Here is a 17373-nt window from a genome sequence, read left to right on the forward strand (position 1 = left end):
ATGAAGAAGACCATGACTGCTTTTACAAATCCCCAAAACAGAGAATCAAGATCTCTCCCAGACGAAGATATATTCCTGGGATGCCCAGATGTAGAGTACAAAAGATTAATATACAGAACACTTCAAGACATCAGAAATGAAATTAGGCAATGTACAGAAAAAGCCAAGGAACACACAGACAAAGCAGCTGAAGAAATTAAAAAGATTATTCAAGAACATAATGAAAAATTTAATAAGCTGCAAGAATCCATAGACAGACAGCATTCAGAAACTCAAAAGATTAACAATAAAATTACAGAACTAGACAACTCAATAGGAAGTCAGAGGACCAGAATTGATGAAGTGGAATGCAGAATTGGGGAGATGAAGGATAAGGTAATTGGTACCAATATATTTTGAAGAAAAATCAGATAAAAGAATTTTAAAAAATGAACAAACCCTAAGAATCATGTGGGATTCTATCAAGAAGAATAACTTGCGTGTGATTGTAATTCCAGAACAGGGAGGGATAATGGAAAATACAGAGAGAATTGTTGAAGACTTGTTGGCAGAAAACTTCCCTGACATCGTGAAAGATGAAAGGATATCTATCCAAGAAGCTCATCAAACCCCATACAAGGTAGGTCCCAAAAGAAAATCACCAAGACACATTATCATCAAACTTGCCAAAACCAAAGATAAACAGAAAATTTTAAAAGCAGCCAGGGATAAATGAAAAGTCACCAACAGAGGAGAATCAATGAGAATAAGTTCGGACTACTCAGCAGAAACCATGCAGGCAAGAAGGCAATGGGATGACATATATACAGCATTGAATGAGAAAAATTGCCAGCCAAGAATCATATATCCAGCAAAACTCTCAAATATGAAGGCGAAATTAAGTCATTTACAGATAAACACAAGCTTAGAGAATTTGTAAAAACCAAACCGAAGCTACAAGAATTACTAAAGGAAATTCTTTGGTCAGAAAATCAAAAATATCAGATATCAACACAACACAAGGACACAGAACAGAGCATCCTGATATCAACTCAGATAGGGAAATCACAAAAATAAAATAGATTACTAAAAAAAAAAAAAACACTCAAAACAGGGAATCACTGATGTCTTTAAGTAGAAGATGACAATAATCAATAAAGAGGGACTAAATACAGGAGGCAGAGATCTTCCATATGGAGAGGAAACCAAGGTGATATGGGGAGATACAAGTTAGGTTTATAATTAGAAAAATAGGGGTAAATATTAAGGTAACCACAAAGAAGGCTAACAATCCCAAACTTCAAAATAAAAACCAACACGGACAAAGACTCAGCAAAAACAAATTCAACTACAATGAAAAAGAGAAACACACAATTTACAAAGAAAAACTTCTCAGTACAAAAAAGTAAGTGGAAAAATGAAATTGTCAACAACACACAAAAAAAGGCATCAAAATGACATCATTAAACTCAAACTCATACCTATCTATAATTACGCTGAATGTAAACACACTAAATGCACCAATAAAGAGACAGAGAATTGCAAATTAGATTTAAAAAAAACATAATCCAGCTATATGCTGCCTACAAAAGATACACCTTAGACTTAGAGACACAAACAAACTAAAACTCAAAGGATGGGGAAAGATGTATCAACCAAACAACAATCAAAAATGAGCAGGAGTGGCAATATTAATTTCTGACAAAATAGACTTTAAAGTTAAATCCACCACAAAGGATAAGGAAGGACACTATATAATGATTAAAGGAACAATTTACCAGGAAGATATAACCACATTAAACACTTATGCAAGGGCTGCAAGATACATAAAACAAACTCTATCAGCATCGAAAAGTGAGATAGACAGCTTCACAATAATAGTAGGAGACTTGAACACACCACTTTTGGTAAAGGACAGGACATCCAGAAAAAAGCTCAGTAAAGACACGGAAATTCTAAATGTCACAATCAACCAACTTGACCTCATAGACATATACAGAACACTCCACCCAACAGCTGCAAAGCATCCTTTCTTTTCTAGTGCACATGGAACATTCTCTAGAATAGACCACATATTAGGTCATAAAGCAAGCCTTTGCAGAATCCAAAACATCAAAATATTACAAAGCATATTCTCAGACCATAACACCATAAAAGTGGAAATCAATGACAGAAAAATTAGGGAAAAGAAATCAAATACTTGGAAACTGAACAACACTCCGCTCATAAAAGACCGGGTTATAGAAGACATTAAGGATGGAATAAAGAAATTCAGAGAATCCAATGAGAACGAAAACACTTCCAATCAGAACCTTTGGGACACAGCGAATGCAGTGCTCAGAGGTTAATTTATATCAATAAATGCACACATACAAGAAGAAGAAAGGGCCAAAATGAAAGAACTGTTCCTACAACTTGAACAAATAGAAAGACAGCAACAAAAAAAACCCTCAGACACCAAAAGAAAACAAATAATAAAAATTAGAGCAGAATTAAATGAATTAGAGAACAGAAAAACAATTGAAAGAGTTAACAAGACCAAAAGCTGGCTCTCTGAAAAAATCAACAAAATTGATAAACCATTGGCCAGACTGACAAAAGAAAAACAGGAAAGGAGACAAATAACCTGAATAAGAAATTAGATGGGCGATATTACAACACACCCAACTGAAATTAAAAGAATCATATCACATTACTATGAAAAGTTGTACTCTAACAAATTTGAAACCCTGGAAGAAATGGATGAATACCTAGAAACACACTACCTACCTAAACTAACACAAATGGAGGCAGAACAACTAAATAAACCCGTAACAAAAAAAAGACACTGAAAAGGTACTCGAAAAACTCCCAACAACAACAACAAAAAGCCCAGGCCCTGACAGCTTCACTGCAGAGTTCTACCAGACTTTCAGAGAAGAGGTAACACCACTATTACTAAAGGTATTTCAGAGCATAGAAAAGGATGGAATACTCCCTAACTCATTCTATGAAGCCAGCATATCCCTGATACCAAAACCAGTTAAAGACACCACACACACACACACACACACACACACACACACAAAAGAAAATTACAGACCTATATCCCTCATGAGTTTAGATGCAAAAATCCTCGACAAAATTCTAGACAATAGAACTCAACAACATATCAAAAAAATAATTCGCCATGACCAAGTTGGATTCATACCAGGTACACAGAGATGGTTCAGCATTACAACAACAATAATGTAATCCACCACATAAATAAAACAAAAGACAAGAATCACATGATTTTATCAATTGATGCAGAAAAGGCATTTGACAAAGTCCAACACCCATTCATGATAAAAACTCTCAGCAAAATAGGAATAGAAGGAAAATTCCTCAACATAATAAAGGGCATTTATAAACAGCCAACATTTTCCTAAATGGAGAGATTCTGAAAGCATTCCCCTTGAGAACAGGAACCAGACAAGGATGCCCCTTATCACCACTCTTATTCAACATTGTGCTGGAGGTCCTACCCAGAGCAATTAGGCTAGATAAAGAAATAAAGGGCATCCAGGTTGGTAAGGAAAAAGTAAAAGTATCTCTATTTGCACAATCCTCAAGAAAACTACTGAAACTAATAGAAGAGTTCAGCAGAGTGTCAGGATACAAGATAAACATACAAAAATCAGTTGGATTCCTCTACACCAACAAAAAGAACATTGAAGAGGAAATCACCAAATCAATGCCATTTACAGTAGCCCCCAAGGAGACAAAATACTTAGGAATAAATCTTACAAGAGGTGTAAAAGACCTATACAAAGAAAACTACAAGACACTACTGCATGAAACCAAAAGAGACCTACATAAGTGAAAAACATGCCTTGCTCATGGATAGGAAGACTTAACATTGTAAAAATGTCTATTCTACCAAAAGCCATCTATAGATACAATGCAATTCCAATCCAAATCCCAACAACATTTTTCAATGAGATGGAGAAACAAATCACCAAGTTCATATGGAAAGGAAAGAGACCCTGGATAAGTAAGGCATTACAGAAAAACAACAAAGTGGGAGGCCTCACTTTACCTGATTTGATAACCTATTATACCGCCACAGTAGTCACAACAGCCTGGTACTGGTACAACAACAGACACATAGACCAATGGAACAGAATTGAGAATCCAGACATAAATCCATCCACATATGAGCAGCTGATATTTGACAAAGGCCCAGAGTCAGTTAAATAGGAAAAAACAGTCTTTTTAACAAATGGTGCTGGCATAACTGGATATCCTTCTGCAAAAAAATGAAACAAGACCCATACCTCATTCCATGCACAAAAACTAACTCAAAATGGATCAAAGACCTAAACATAAAACCTAAAACGATAAAGATCGTGGAAGAAAAAATAGGGACAACGCTAGGAGCCCTAATCCATGGTGTAAACAGTATACAAAACATTACTAAAAATGCAGAAAAGAAACCAGATCACTGGGAGCTCCTAAAGATCAAACACCTATACTCATCCAAAGACTTCACCAAAAGAGTAAAAAGACTACCTACAAAAACAGACAGGGAAAAAGTTTTTAGCTATGACATTTCCGATCAGTGCCTGATCTCTAAAATCTACATGATTCTGCTAAAACTCAACCACAAAAAGACAAGTAACCCAATTAAAAAATGGGGAAAGGATGGTGCCTGGCCACAACCGATGACAGCCCTGACAGGGAGCACAACAGAGAACCCCTGAGGGAGCAGGAGAACAGTGGGATGCAGACCCCAAATTCTCATAAAAAGACCAGACTTAATGGTCTGACTGAGACTAGAAGAATCCCGGCAGTCATGGTCCCCAAACCTTCTGTTGGCCCAGGACAGGAACTATTCCCGAAGACTACTCATCAGACATGGAAGGGACTGGACAATGGGTTGGAGAGAGATGCAGATGAAGATTGAACTACCTGTATCAGGTGGACACTTGAGACTGTATTGGCATCTCCTGTCTGGAGGGGAGATGGGAGGGTAGAGAGGGTTAGAAACTGGCAAAACGGTCACTAAAGGAGAGACTGGAAGAAGGGAGCGGGCTGACTCATTAGGGGGAGAGTAAGTGGGAGTGTGTAGTAAGGTGTAAGCTTATATGTGACAAACTGACTTGATTTGTAAACTTTCACTTAAAGCACAATAAAAATTATTTAAAAAAAAATGGGGAAAGGATATGATCAGGCACTTCACTAAAGAAGACATTCAGGCCGCTAAGAGATACATGAGGAAATGCTCATGATCATTAGCCATTACAGAAACGCAAATCAAAACTACAATGAGATTCCATCTCACTCCAACAAGGCTGCCATTAGTCCAAAAAACACATAATAAATGTCGGAGAGGTTGTGGAGAGACTGGAACACTTCTACACTGCTGGTGGGAATGTAAAATGGTACAACCACTTTGGAAATCGATTTGGCGCTTCCTTAAAAAACTAGAAATAGAACTACTGTACCATCCAGCAACCTCACTCCTTGGAATACATCCTAGAGAAATAAGAGTCTTTACACAAACAGATATATGCATACCCATGTTCATTGCAGCACTGTACAATAGCAAAAAGTTGAAGCAACCAAGGTGCCCATTGACAGATGAATAGATAAATAAATTATGGTATATTCACACAATGGAATACTACACATCGATAAAGAGCAATGATGAATCCGTGAAACATTTTGTAACATGGAGAAATCTGGAAGACATTATGCTGACTGAAATTAGTCAGTTGCAAAAGGACAAATATTGTATATAAGACCACTATCATAAGAACTGGAAAAACAATTTAAACAGAGAAGAAAATATTCTTTGATGGTTACAAGAGAGAGGCAAGGGACGGAGAGAGAGGGGTTTTCACTAGTTAGATAGTAGATAAGTTTTATTTTAGTTGAAGGGAAAGACAATACACAATACAGGAGATGTCAACACAATTGGACTAAACCAAAAGCAAAGAAGGTTCCTGAATAAACTGAATGCTTCAAAAGCCAGCATAGCAGGGATGGGGGCTTGAGGACCATGGTTTCCGGGGACATCTAAGTCAATTGGCACAACAAAATCTATTAAGAAAACATTCCGCATCCCACTTTGGAGAGTGGCGTCTGGGGTCTTAAATGCTACCAAGCAGCCATCTAAGATGCATCAATTGGTCTCAACCCACCTGGAGCAAGAAAGAATGAAGAACACCAAAGACACAAAGTAATTATGAGCCTAAGAAACAGAAAGGACCTCATAAACCAGAGACTACATCAGCCCAGGACCAGAAGAGCTAGATGGTGCCCGGCCACAACTGATGACTGCTCTGACAGGGAACACAACAGAGAAACCCTGAGGGAGCAGGAGAACAGTGGGATGCAGACCCCAAATTCTCATAAAAAGACCAGACTTAATGGTCAGACTGGGACTGGAAGGACCCTGGAGGCCATGGTCCCCAGACCTTCTGTTAGCCCAAGACAGGAATCATTCCCAAAGCAAACTCTTCAGACAGGGATTGGACTGGAATAGGGGATGGAAAATGATACTGATGAAGAACGGGCTTCTTCGATCAAGTGGACACATGAGACTACGCTGGCATCTTCTGTCTGGAAGGGAGATGAGAGGGCAGAAGGGGCTAGAAGCTAACCGAATGGACATGAGGAGAGGAGTGGAGGGAAGAACTGTGCTGTCTCATTGAGAGGAGAGCAATTAGGAGTGTATGGCAAGGTGTATGTAAATTTTTGTATGAGAGACTGACCTGATTTGTAAACTTTCACTCAAAGCACAACAAAAATTAATTAAAAAAACAAAACTGCAGGAGCCTGGTGTTCAGGGCACCGTCTGCAGTGAGATCGTCCCACATCTCTGCCATTCCTCCTGACTCTCACCTGGACACCATTCCTGGAGAAATAAGGAACAGGGGGAGCCAGCCCACCTTTGCCAGGTATCTCTTGCTTATGCCACCGCAGTAAGTGATTAAAGACTTGACTGTTACTTTCATTTGGGCTCCTTGTCCTTGTCTTAAATGGCTTGTTGGACACCTTGCAGCTCGGCTCAGCTCTCTCAGATCAGATCAGCTTCCCTGACATTGAAAACGTTTTAGATTCTACGTTAGATAGTGAGTTCATGTGGATTTACTGTATTATAATACTCAAATAATTAACCATTAGTCAATAAAAAAAAAAAAAAAAGGGCCGGGGGCCAAGATGGCTGACTAGGTAGATGCTACCTCGGATCCCTCTTGCAACAAAGACTCGGAAAAACAAGTGAATCGATCACATACATGACAATCTACGAACCCTGAACAACAAACACAGATTTAAAGAGTTGACCTGAGTGACAGAGATGGAGAATGAACAACTACGGGGAAGCTGTGACTGTTTTCGGAGCCTGGAGCCAGCATCCCAGTCAGGTAACCTTGGCGCCAGGCTTAGGACTGGGCGCAGAGGAGCTGAACACAACATCTTGTGACGGCGCAAACACGGGGCACAGCCCTACTCCCCTGAACTGACCCTGGGAGGGGGCCCAGCCGGTCCGCGCGGGCAGTGTGGTGACGCGGCTGGTGGGAGGAGAAGTCCCCAGGAGGCAGTGACTGGTTTTGGAGCCGGGAGTGCAGCGTCCTAGCAGGGGAACCTTGACGCTGGGCTCTGGACTGGCAGCGGAGGATCTGACCGCCGCTTCAGCGGGCCAGACCCTCAGGGACAATCTCCACACAGCCAGAACACATAGGCGACACGCCCCTCGGGGATCTCAGATAAGATAGTCCTCCCAAGCAAGATAAGCAACTTTGGCTTTATTCCGGGGTGCATTCTCTCCTGTTTTTCTGAACCCTCCCCTCCCCTTCCCAGGCGGCTTCATTAACATTGGAATTTCCTGAGCCAGAGGGAGAACAGCTCCGGCTCCTCGGCTTTGCTTTTCCCTTTTTTTTTTTTTTTGGTCTTTTCCTAACCCATTCTTCTGGCCTGAGAGAAGCAACCACAAAAAACCCAGGGACCAAAAATCCTTCCCTAATTGGACTAAAAACACAGAACCAGCTCCAGCCAAGCATTTATGATCCAAATCTTGGGCTTTCATCCTTACAGGGAACAAGGTGGCTGTAATAATGCAAAGGCAGTTCTGATAGGGATCTGACTGCATTTTTTTTTTAGCAGATTTACTGGAAAAACAAGTTTCCCAGGTCTGATATCCCTGCTTATTCAACAGAGCCCTAATTGACCCACTACAGGGAACTGAGGGCTGAAGCTCCCCCCAGACCACCTAGCCTCTTGCCTTAGAGGTCTAAGGAGGGTGACACCTACCAAACAGTAGAGGTACTTGCATTGGGGGCCTAAGGTACAGCTGCAGAGCCCTCCCACCAAGGTGCTATAGGAATAGAGACACACCTACCTCAGTGACACTTGGGGGAAGCCTGTCAGCATCCTGCGCCCCCGGAGTGTGAACCCCAGCTGCTAATAGAATCTGGTGCACACAACTATCACCACTACTTCTCGAGGCGGATAGGTGTTAGGGTGCAGCACACACTTGATGACCCAAAATCAGGTTCTACTCAAGAATAGTGAATAGACTCAGGCATATATATCTGGCAATAGCCCAAACCAGCTGGTCATAGGTCATAAGTAAGTCAAGGGCTACAACAAACAAGACAGCACAATCTAGTAGCCCATCCACGTATATTGAAAGAAAACAAAACAAGATAAGACTCAGTGAGCAAATATAGAATAAATCACTACTATATCTTTCTTTTTTTATCTTAGTGATGGCTCGAAGACAGCAGTCGATATCAAACCACATAAAGAAGCAGACCATGACAGCTTCTACAACCCCCCCAAACAAAAGAATCAAAATCTTTCCCAAATGAAGATACAATCCTGGAATTATCAGATACAGAATATAAAAAACTAATTTACAGAATGCTTCAAGACATCAGGGATGACCTCAGAAATGAAATAAGGCAAACTGCAGAAACAGCCAAGGAACACACTGATAAAACTGTTGAAGAACTCAAAAAGATTATTCAAGAACATAGTGGAAAAACTAACAAGTTGCAAGAATCCATAGAGAGACAGCATGCAGAAATCCAAAAGATTAACAATAAAATTACAGAAGTAGACAACGCAATAGGAAGTCAGAGGAGCAGACTCGAGCAATTACAATGCAGACTGGGAAATCTGGAGGACCAGGGAATTAACACCAACATAGCTGAAAAATAATCAGATAAAAGAATTTTAAAAAATGAAGAAACCCTAAGAATCATGTGGGACTCTATCAAGAAGGTTAACTTGCGTGTGATTGGAGTCCCAGAACAGGGAGGGAGGACAGAAAACACAGAGAAAATAGTTGAAGATCTCCTGACAGAAAACTTCCCTGACATCATGAAAGACGAAAGGATATCTATCCAAGATGCTCATCGAACCCCATTTAAGATTGATCCAAAAAGAAAAACACCAAGACATATTATCATCAAACTCGCCAAAACCAAAGATAAAGAGAAAATTTTAAAAGCAGCCAGGGAGAAAAGAAAGGTCTCCTTCAAGGGAGAATCAATAAGAATAAGTTCAGACTACTCAGCAGAAACCATGCAGGCAAGAAGGCAATGGGATGACAAATACAGAGCGCTGGAGGAGAAAAACTGCCAGCCAAGGATCATATATCCAGCAAAACTCTCTCTGAAATATGAAGGTGAAATTAAGATATTCACAGATAAACACAAGCTTAGAGAATTTGTGAAAACCAAACCAAAGCTTCAAGAAATACTAAAGGATATTGTTTGGTCAGAAAACCAATAATATCAGATACCAGCACAACACAAGGTCACAGAACAGAACATCCTGATATCAACTCAAATAGGGAAATCACAAAAACAAACTAAGATTAATTAAAAAAAAAAAAGCTCAAAACAGGGAATCATGGAAGTCAATATGTAAAAGGTCACAATAATCAAAAAGAGGGACTAAATACAGGTGGCATAGAACTGCCATATGGAGAGGGATACAAGGGGATATAGGACAATACAAGTTAGGTTTTTACTTAGAAAAATAGGGGTAAATATTAAGGTAACCACAAAGAAGTATAACAACTCCATAACTCAAAATAAAAGCCAAGAAAAACGTAACGACTCAACAAACGTAAAGTCAAATACTATGAAAATGAGGATCTCACAATTCACAAGGAAAAACTTCTCAGCACAAAAAAGTAAGTGGAAAAATGAAATTGTCAACAACACACGCAAAAAGGCATCAAAATGACAACACTAAACACTTACTTATCTATAATTACGCTGAATGTAAATGGACTAAATGCACCAGTAAAGAGACAGAGGGTCTCAGACTGGATAAAGAAACACGATCCGTCTATATGCTGCCTACAAGAGACACACCTTAGACTTAGAGACACAAACAAACTAAAACTCAAAGGATGGAAAAAAATATATCAAGCAAACAATAAGCAAAAAAGAAGAGGAGTAGCAATATTAATTTCTGACAAAATAGACTTTAAACTTAAATCCACCACAAAGGATAAAGAAGGACACTACATAATGATAAAAGGGACAATTGACCAGGAAGATATAATCATATTAAATATTTATGCACCCAATGACAGGGCTGCAAGATACATAAAGCAAATTTTAACAGAATTGAAAAGTGAGATAGACACCTCCACAATTATAGTAGGAGACTTCAACACACCACTTTCGGAGAAGGACAGGACATCCAGTAAGAAGCTCAAAAGAGACTCAGAAGACCTAGCTACAACAATCAACCAACTTGACCTCATTGACTTATACAGAACTCTCCACCCAACTGCTGCAAAGTATACTTTTTTTTCTAGCACATATGGAACATTCTCTAGAATAGACCACATATTAGGTCATAAAACAAACCTTTGCAGAATCCAAAACATCGAAATATTACAAAGCATCTTCTCAGACCACAAGGCAATAAAACTAGAAATCAATAACAGAAAAACTAGGGAAAAGAAATCAAATACTTGGAAACTGAACAATACCCTCCTGAAAAAAGACTGGGTTATAGAAGACATTAAGGAAAAAAAAAAAAAAAAGGAGGGAATAAGGAAATTCATAGAATGCAACAAGAATGAACATACTTCCTACCAAAACCTCTGGGACACAGCAAAAGCAGTGCTCAGAGGCCAATTTATATCAATAAGTGCACACATACAAAAAGAAGAAAGAGCCAAAATCAGAGAACTGTCCCGACAACTTGAACAAATAGAAAGTGAGCAACAAAAGAATCCATCAGGCACCAGAAGAAAACAAATAATAAAAATTAGAGCTGAACTAAATGAATTAGAGAACAGAAAAACAATCGAAAGAATTAACAAAGCCAAAAGCTGGTTCTTTGAAAAAATTAACAAAATTGATAAACCATTGGCCAGACTGACTAAAGAAATACAGGAAAGGAAACAAATAACCAGAATAAGAAACAAGAAGGGCCACATCACAACAGAACCAAATGAAATTAAAAGAATCATATCAGATTATTACGAAAAATTGTACTCTAACAAATTTGCAAACCTAGAAGAAATGGATGAATTCCTGGAAAAACACTACCTACCTAAACTAACACATTCAGAAGTAGAACAACTAAATAGACCCATAACAAAAAAAGAGATTGAAATGGTAATCAAAAAACTCCCAACAAAAAAAGCCCTGGCCCAGATGGCTATACTGCAGAGTTCTACCAAACTTTCAGAGAAGAGATAACACCACTACTACTAAAGGTATTTCAAAGCATAGAAAATGACGGAATACTACCCAACTCATTCTATGAAGCCACCATCTCCCTGGTACCAAAACCAGGTAAAGACATCACAAAAAAAGAAAATTACAGACCTATATCCCTCATGAACATAGATGCAAAAATCCTCAACAAAATTCTAGCCAATAGAATTCAACAACATATCAAAAAAATAATTCACCACGACCAAGTGGGATTTATACCAGGTATGCAAGGCTGGTTTAATATTAGAAAAACCATTAATGTAATCCACCATATAAATACAACAAAAGACAAAAACCACATGATCTTATCAATTGATGCAGAAAAGGCATTCGACAAAGTCCAACACCCATTTATAATAAAAACTCTCACCAAAATAGGAATTGAAGGAAAATTCCTCAGCATAATAAAGGGCATCTATTCTTTTTTATGCAAAGCCAATATCACTCTAAATGGAGAGAACCTGAAAGCATTTCCCTTGAGAACAGGAACCAGACAAGGATGCCCTTTGTCACCGCTCTTATTCAACATTGTGCTAGAAGTCCTAGCCAGAGCAGTTAGGCTAGACAAAGAAATAAAGGGCATCCGGACTGGCAAAGAGGAAGTAAAATTATCTCTATTTGCAGATGACATGATCTTATACACAGAAAACCCTAAGGAATCCTCCAGAAAACTACTGAAACTAATAGAAGAGTTTGGCAGAGTCTCAGGTTTTAAGATAAACATACAAAAATCACTTGGATTCCTCTACATCAACAAAAAGAACACCGAAGAGGAAATCACCAAATCAATACCATTCACAGTAGCCCCCAAGAAGATAAAATACTTAGGAATAAATCTTACCAAGGATGTAAAAGACCTATACAAAGGAAACTACAAAGCTCTACTACAGGAAATTCAAAAGGACATACTTAAGTGGAAAAACATACCTTGCTCATGGATAGGAAGACTTAACATAGTAAAAATGTCTATTCTACCAAAAGCCATCTATACATACAATGCACTTCCGATCCAAATTCCAATGTCATTTTTTAAGGTGATAGAGAAACAAATCACCAACTTCATATGGAAGGGAAAGAAGCCTCGGGTAAGCAAAGCATTACTGAAAAAGAAGAAGAAAGTGGGAGGCCTCGCTCTACCTGATTTCAGAACCTATTATACAGCCACAGTAGTCAAAACAGCCTAGTATTGGTACAACAACAAATACATAGACCAGTGGAACAGAATTGAGAACCCAGAAATAAATCCATCCACATATGAGCAGCTGATATTTGACAAAGGCCCAGTGTCAGTTAATTGGGGAAAAGATAGTCTTTTTAACAAATGGTGCTGGCAGAACTGGATATCCATTTGCAAAAAAATGAAACAGGACCCATACCTCACACCATGCACAAAAACTAACTCCAAGTGGATCAAAGACCTAAATATAAAGACTAAAACGATAAAGATCATGGAAGAAAAAATAGGGACAACCCTAGGAGCCCTAATACAAGGCATAAACAGAATACAAAACATTACCAAAAATGACGAAGAGAAACCCGATAACTGTGAGCTCCTAAAAATCAAACACCTATGCTCATCTAAAGACTTCACCAAAAGAGTAAAAAGACCACCTACAGACTGGGAAAGAATTTTCAGCTATGACATCTCTGACCAGCGCCTGATCTCTAAAATCTATATGATTCTGTCAAAACTCAACCACAAAAAGACAAACAACCCAATCAAGAAGTGGGCAAAGGATATGAACACACACTTCACTAAAGAAGATATTCAGGCAGCTAACAGATACATGAGAAAATGCTCTCGATCATTAGCCATTAGAGAAATGCAGATTAAAACTACGATGAGATTCCATCTCACTCCAACAAGGCTGGCATTAATCCAAAAAACACAAAATAATAAATGTTGGAGAGGCTGCGGAGAGATTGGAACTCTTATACACTGCTGGTGGGAATGTAAAATGGTACAACCACTTTGGAAATCTATCTGGCGTTATCTTAAACAGTTAGAAATAGAACTACCATACAACCCAGAAATCCCACTCCTCGGAATATACCGTAGAGAATTAAGAGCCTTCACACAAACAGATATATGCACACCCATGTTTATTGCAGCTCTGTTTACAATAGCAAAAAGCTGGAAGCAACCAAGGTGTCCATCAACGGATGAATGGCTAAATAAATTGTGGTATATTCACACAATGGAATACTACGCATCGATAAAGAACAGTGACGAATCTCTGAAACATTTCATAACATGGAGGAACCATTAGTCAGAGGCAAAAGGACAAACATTGTATAAGACCACTATTATAAGATCTTGAGAAATAGTATAAACTGAGAACACATACTTTTGTGGTTATGAGGAGGGGAGGGAGGGAGGGTGGGAGAGAGTTTTTTACTGATTAATTAGTAGATAAGAACTGCTTTAGGTGAAGGGAAGGATAATACTCAATACATGGACGGTCAGCTCAACTGGACTGGACCAAAAGCAAAGAAGTTTCAGGGATAAACTGAAGGCTTCAAAGGTCAGCGGAGCAAGGGCGGGGGTTTGGGGACCATGGTTTAAGGAGACTTCTAAGTCAATTGGCAAAATAATTCTATTATGAAAACATTCTGCATCCCACTGTGAAATGTGGCGTCTGGGGTCTTAAATGCTAACAAGCGGCCATCTAAGATGCATCAAATGGTCTCGACCCACCTGGAGCAAAGGAGAATGAAGAACACCAAGGTCACATGATAACTAAGAACTCAAGAGACAGAAAGGGCCACATGAACCAGAGACCTACATCATCCTGAGACCAGAAGAACTAGTTGGTGCCCGGCCACAATCGATGACTGCCCTGACAGAGAGCACAACAGAGAACCCCTGAGGCAGCAGGAGATCAGTGGGATGCAGACCCCAAATTCTCATAAAAAGACCAGACTTAATGGTCTGACTGAGACTAGAGGAATCCCGGCGGTCATGGTCCCCAAACCTTCTGTTGGCACAGGACAGGAACCATTCCCGAAGACAACTCATCAGACATGAAAGGGACTGGACAGTGGGTAGGAAAGAGATGCTGATGAAGAGTGAGCTAATTATATCAGTGGACACTTGAGACTGTGTTGGCATCTCCTGTCTGGAGGGGGGATGGGAGGATAGAGTGAGTTGGAAGCTGGCAAAATTGTCATGAAAGGAGAGACTGGAAGGGCTGACTCATTAGGGGGAGAGTAAGTGGGAGTACGGAGTAAGGTGTATATAAACTTATATGTGACAGTCTGACTTGATTTGTAAACGTTCACTTGAAGCTCAATAAAAGTTAATAAAAAATGGATCATGCATGGACCGGTGATGGAAGTGTTTCAAGATCAAAAATAAACCAGTTTTTTTTTTTTTTAACCTGAGGTCCAAACATGTCAAAAATGGTCCCACTGGAAATAATTCTCTATGTCATAGGAAATAGGACAGCTTAGGATGACGTGGAAAAATACAAAATGCCATTTCGACATCAGTTCTGGCTCCAGTGCTTGCCAGCCATGGAGGAAGGAGAGAAAAAAAAAAGACTAAACTATGGCAATTGAGGAGGAGAAAGTGCCTGAATACAACTGAACCCTCGGTGTCTTGAGAGGTAGCTGAGTAGACTGGCCTCATCCCCAACCAACGACCTTCCACCTTCCCATGAGCCTTTGCAAAAAGGGAAGGTTGAAGAGGGAATTCACCTTAAGTGCCTTCGTAACAAAAACAGAGATGCAGAAAACCTGGAACTAAAGAAGAAAGACAAGAAACAGAGAGCTGCATGGGGAAAATATGATTTAATTGACTGACGTGGGATCTGCTGGAGTCAGAGAAGGGCCCCTGGGAGTCAGGACTTGTAAGTATGCTCAGGGTCAGGGAGGGATCCAGATGATTCTGCCACATTCTCTCCTGAGAGTTCAGGGGTTCATTGAGCATGCTTTTCATCACCCCAATGCATACAATATGGAGGACCACCAAGGATTTGTTCTAAGAGGTGTAAAGACATGGGCCCATTTGCACAGGAAGTGGCTGATTTGGAGACAAGTATTCAACAGCAACGATGGGTGCCACAGGTGATGGGTCTGTAGACAAGGGTGGGGCAGGAAGGCTGGCAGCAGCAAGAAGACTGGCAGGAGGGGGCCACACACACAATGGGCCTGCAGCTCACGGGCACACAGCAGGGGCTGGGCACACAGCAGGCTGAGCTGCAGGAGGGGGCCTGGCCACAGGCCACAGGGCAGCACAGGAACTGGCAGCCACCGGAGCAGCTGCTGGCAGCCCCACAGGGTGATTGGCAGGAGCTTGCCACGCCACACACTGGCGGGCACAGCAGAGTCACACAGGACACTGGGCAGCAGCAGGAGCTCCCACAGCCCAAGGGTGAGCAGCAGGCGGTGGGGACACAGCAAGGGGCTGGGCAGCAGGCTGACTGGCAGCCCGTGGAGCAGCAGGTGTGGCACATGGTGGCTGTGTGGCTGGAGCAGGTATCAGGGAGGAGGTGGGGGCAGGTCTGCAGGTTCCTTCTGCTGAACAGCCTTTATAGCCCTGGCACACGGGCATCCTGGCAACACAGAAGCAGAGCTATTGTTTTCCTTGCTTGTGCTTCCTCTGGGCTGTCTCCCAAAACCTTATTTTCTGTTGTGGATTTTTCTATTTTGGCATTAGCTTCACGACTAATTGCATCTTCTTCAAACTCATTTCACATGGAAACCTGCCCATCTGTCTTCCTGGCTCCCTGCATGTTCCTTAACATGTCACCTGTGTTACCTTTACATGATCTTCAAAAATTAAATCTCCAGATTTTCCTCTTGATATGACAATGATTGTGAAACAATCATAAACTGTACACTTTCCCATGTGCCAGGATGGGTCCACAGTAGATGTGAAGAACTATGGCTGGCTCACTCCCCTATGGGTTTCCTAGAGCTGAGAGGTAGAGTTGGGAAGCTGGCAGATACATGTGAAAGGACAGGGAGACTATTTTTCCACAGGACAGGTGAAGACTAAAGGGTGTTGGTCATGGAGAGCTACTTTTTTTAGATCCTTGGCTTGAGACAGCCTCACAGTTGGATGTCCTCTGCCAAGGACAGGGACTAGGGTTGGGCAACTCATGTGACCAAGGAGGCATGTGTGGCCCATGTGAACACAAGGTTCCCTTACCTCCCCCAGGGAGCCTGGTAGGAGAGACAAGAGATCGATATGGAGAACCACATAACACTGGCAGAAATTGATAAAATGACTGGTCCAGACTAACCCCCCAGTCAATTATACAATTGAAAATAATTTATCCCACATATGTTTTCAGACAGTAATCGACAGGCAACACAAGACTTTTGTTCCACAGAGAAGGGAAACTCACAAGATGAGCTCCACATTCACTCAGTTCTAGATCTAGGGTCAATTTCCTAAATGCCATGTAGTGAGCTGGAGTCTGAGAAGAATACACGGGTCCTGCCTGAGGAGGAAGAGATCAGAGTTTGGGGCAAGTGAAGCACCTAGAATCTGTGGGGTCGGGCATCAGAAAGGAGGGAAATATACATAGAATAGGCTACATGAGTATATGGGAGGGTCCCCTGTCAATCTATGGAAGGGGATGGGGCTGTACATACTTAGAGTAAGACCACTGGAAGCTTATTAGAGAGAAGCTGCTACAGGTTGACAGTGGAACTCCAGTGA

The 17373-nt window shown here is 40.6% G+C and overlaps 1 protein-coding gene across 2 annotated transcripts; it reads right to left on the reverse strand.

Moving 5' to 3' along the window:
- Positions 1-15745: 15745 nt before the first annotated feature.
- On the reverse strand, positions 15746-16159 carry LOC126062142 (keratin-associated protein 12-4-like). Of its 2 annotated transcripts, none has more exons than XM_049859302.1 (2): positions 16012-16159; positions 15746-15897 (listed from the first exon to the last, which is right to left on the reverse strand). In XM_049859302.1, the coding sequence occupies exons 1-2, from the start codon at positions 16157-16159 to the stop codon at positions 15746-15748; spliced, it is 300 nt and encodes a 99-aa protein (XP_049715259.1). The 2 variants fall into 2 exon arrangements, with proteins under 2 accessions (XP_049715259.1, XP_049715250.1); XM_049859293.1 differs by having other exon boundaries at positions 15982-16159.
- Between the last annotated feature and the right edge of the window lie 1214 nt (positions 16160-17373).

Source organism: Elephas maximus, chromosome 2 (genome assembly GCF_024166365.1).
Source record: "Elephas maximus indicus isolate mEleMax1 chromosome 2, mEleMax1 primary haplotype, whole genome shotgun sequence".
Taxonomy (NCBI): domain Eukaryota; kingdom Metazoa; phylum Chordata; class Mammalia; order Proboscidea; family Elephantidae; genus Elephas; species Elephas maximus.

Bases quoted from the DNA above. Each gene is read 5' to 3' on its own strand.
- LOC126062142 (XM_049859293.1), bottom strand. From the start codon at position 16,159: ATGTGCCACACCTGCTGCTCCACGGGCTGCCAGTCAGCCTGCTGCCCA. The intron at 15,898-15,981 runs GTGGGGCTGCCA...CCTGCAGCTCAG, and splicing joins AAGCTCCTGCCAATCACCCT to CCTGCTGTGTGCCCAGCCCC.